Source organism: Vombatus ursinus, unplaced genomic scaffold, assembly GCF_900497805.2.
Source record: "Vombatus ursinus unplaced genomic scaffold, bare-nosed wombat genome assembly UNPS02015098.1, whole genome shotgun sequence".
NCBI classification, from domain to species: Eukaryota; Metazoa; Chordata; class Mammalia; order Diprotodontia; family Vombatidae; genus Vombatus; species Vombatus ursinus.
Genome location: NW_020954876.1, coordinates 10,950 through 11,671, shown reverse-complemented (window position 1 = coordinate 11,671; position 722 = coordinate 10,950). Strand labels below are relative to the sequence as shown.

General features: G+C 58.6%; 1 protein-coding gene across 1 annotated transcript in view; it reads right to left on the bottom strand.

The window, feature by feature from the left end:
* The window catches only part of LOC114031212, a 28,565-nt gene that overhangs the window by 24,238 nt on the left and 3,605 nt on the right, over positions 1-722 (bottom strand). The window contains exon 4 of the mRNA XM_027846238.1: positions 292-468. Coding sequence (XP_027702039.1) covers positions 292-468 — 177 coding nt within the window. The remainder of the gene's footprint in view (positions 1-291; positions 469-722) is intronic.

Genomic DNA, 722 nt, shown 5'->3' with positions numbered 1-722 from the left:
AGCTTCACAGCAGGGTTTCTTCCTACCCTGAGTGACTTTCCCCCAAAAGCAGCTTCTACTTTGCGCTTTCCACAAGACTTGCTGGCTGGTCGTCCTGCTCCACGAGGCTCTCACCTCTCGCTGGGGATCTCTGGGGCAACCGCCAACCAGCTGATCCTGGAAGATGCTTGGAGAGGCTCCCCTCTGCCCTGCACAGGGTCTCACCGCCGCCTCTGCTGGGACGCCTCCGACTTCTGGCCTTCCCAACCCCTCCCAGTGGGCATTTTCGGTCCCCCAGACAGCTCTCATCACCTGCATCAACTCCACCGCAGCCATCAGATCAGCCAAGCTGATGACGTTCCCTACTAGAAACGGCTTATCCTTCAGGAAGTGGTTGCAGAACAGCTGAGTGTTGGTCTCCACTTGTTTGAGTGCATCATCCACCTTCTCCTGCGGCACGTCCTGCCCCGTAATCATTGGAATCAGCAGCTGGTCGAGAGGAGGACTGGGGGTCAGGAGCGAGAGAGAGAAAGGGAGGGGCAAAGAGGGCAGAAAGGGGCAGGGGCAGGGCCCCCTGCTCCCTGATATGCCTGCCCACCCAAGTCTGCAGGACTTCTCTAGGAATCACAAAGTGCTTGCCATCAGCACCAGCCCAGTCCATGAGACCAGCCAGGGTCTCCCCTGCCACCCTCTCCACATGATCCCAGACTCACTCCTCCTGTCCTCCCTCCCTTTTTTCCTCA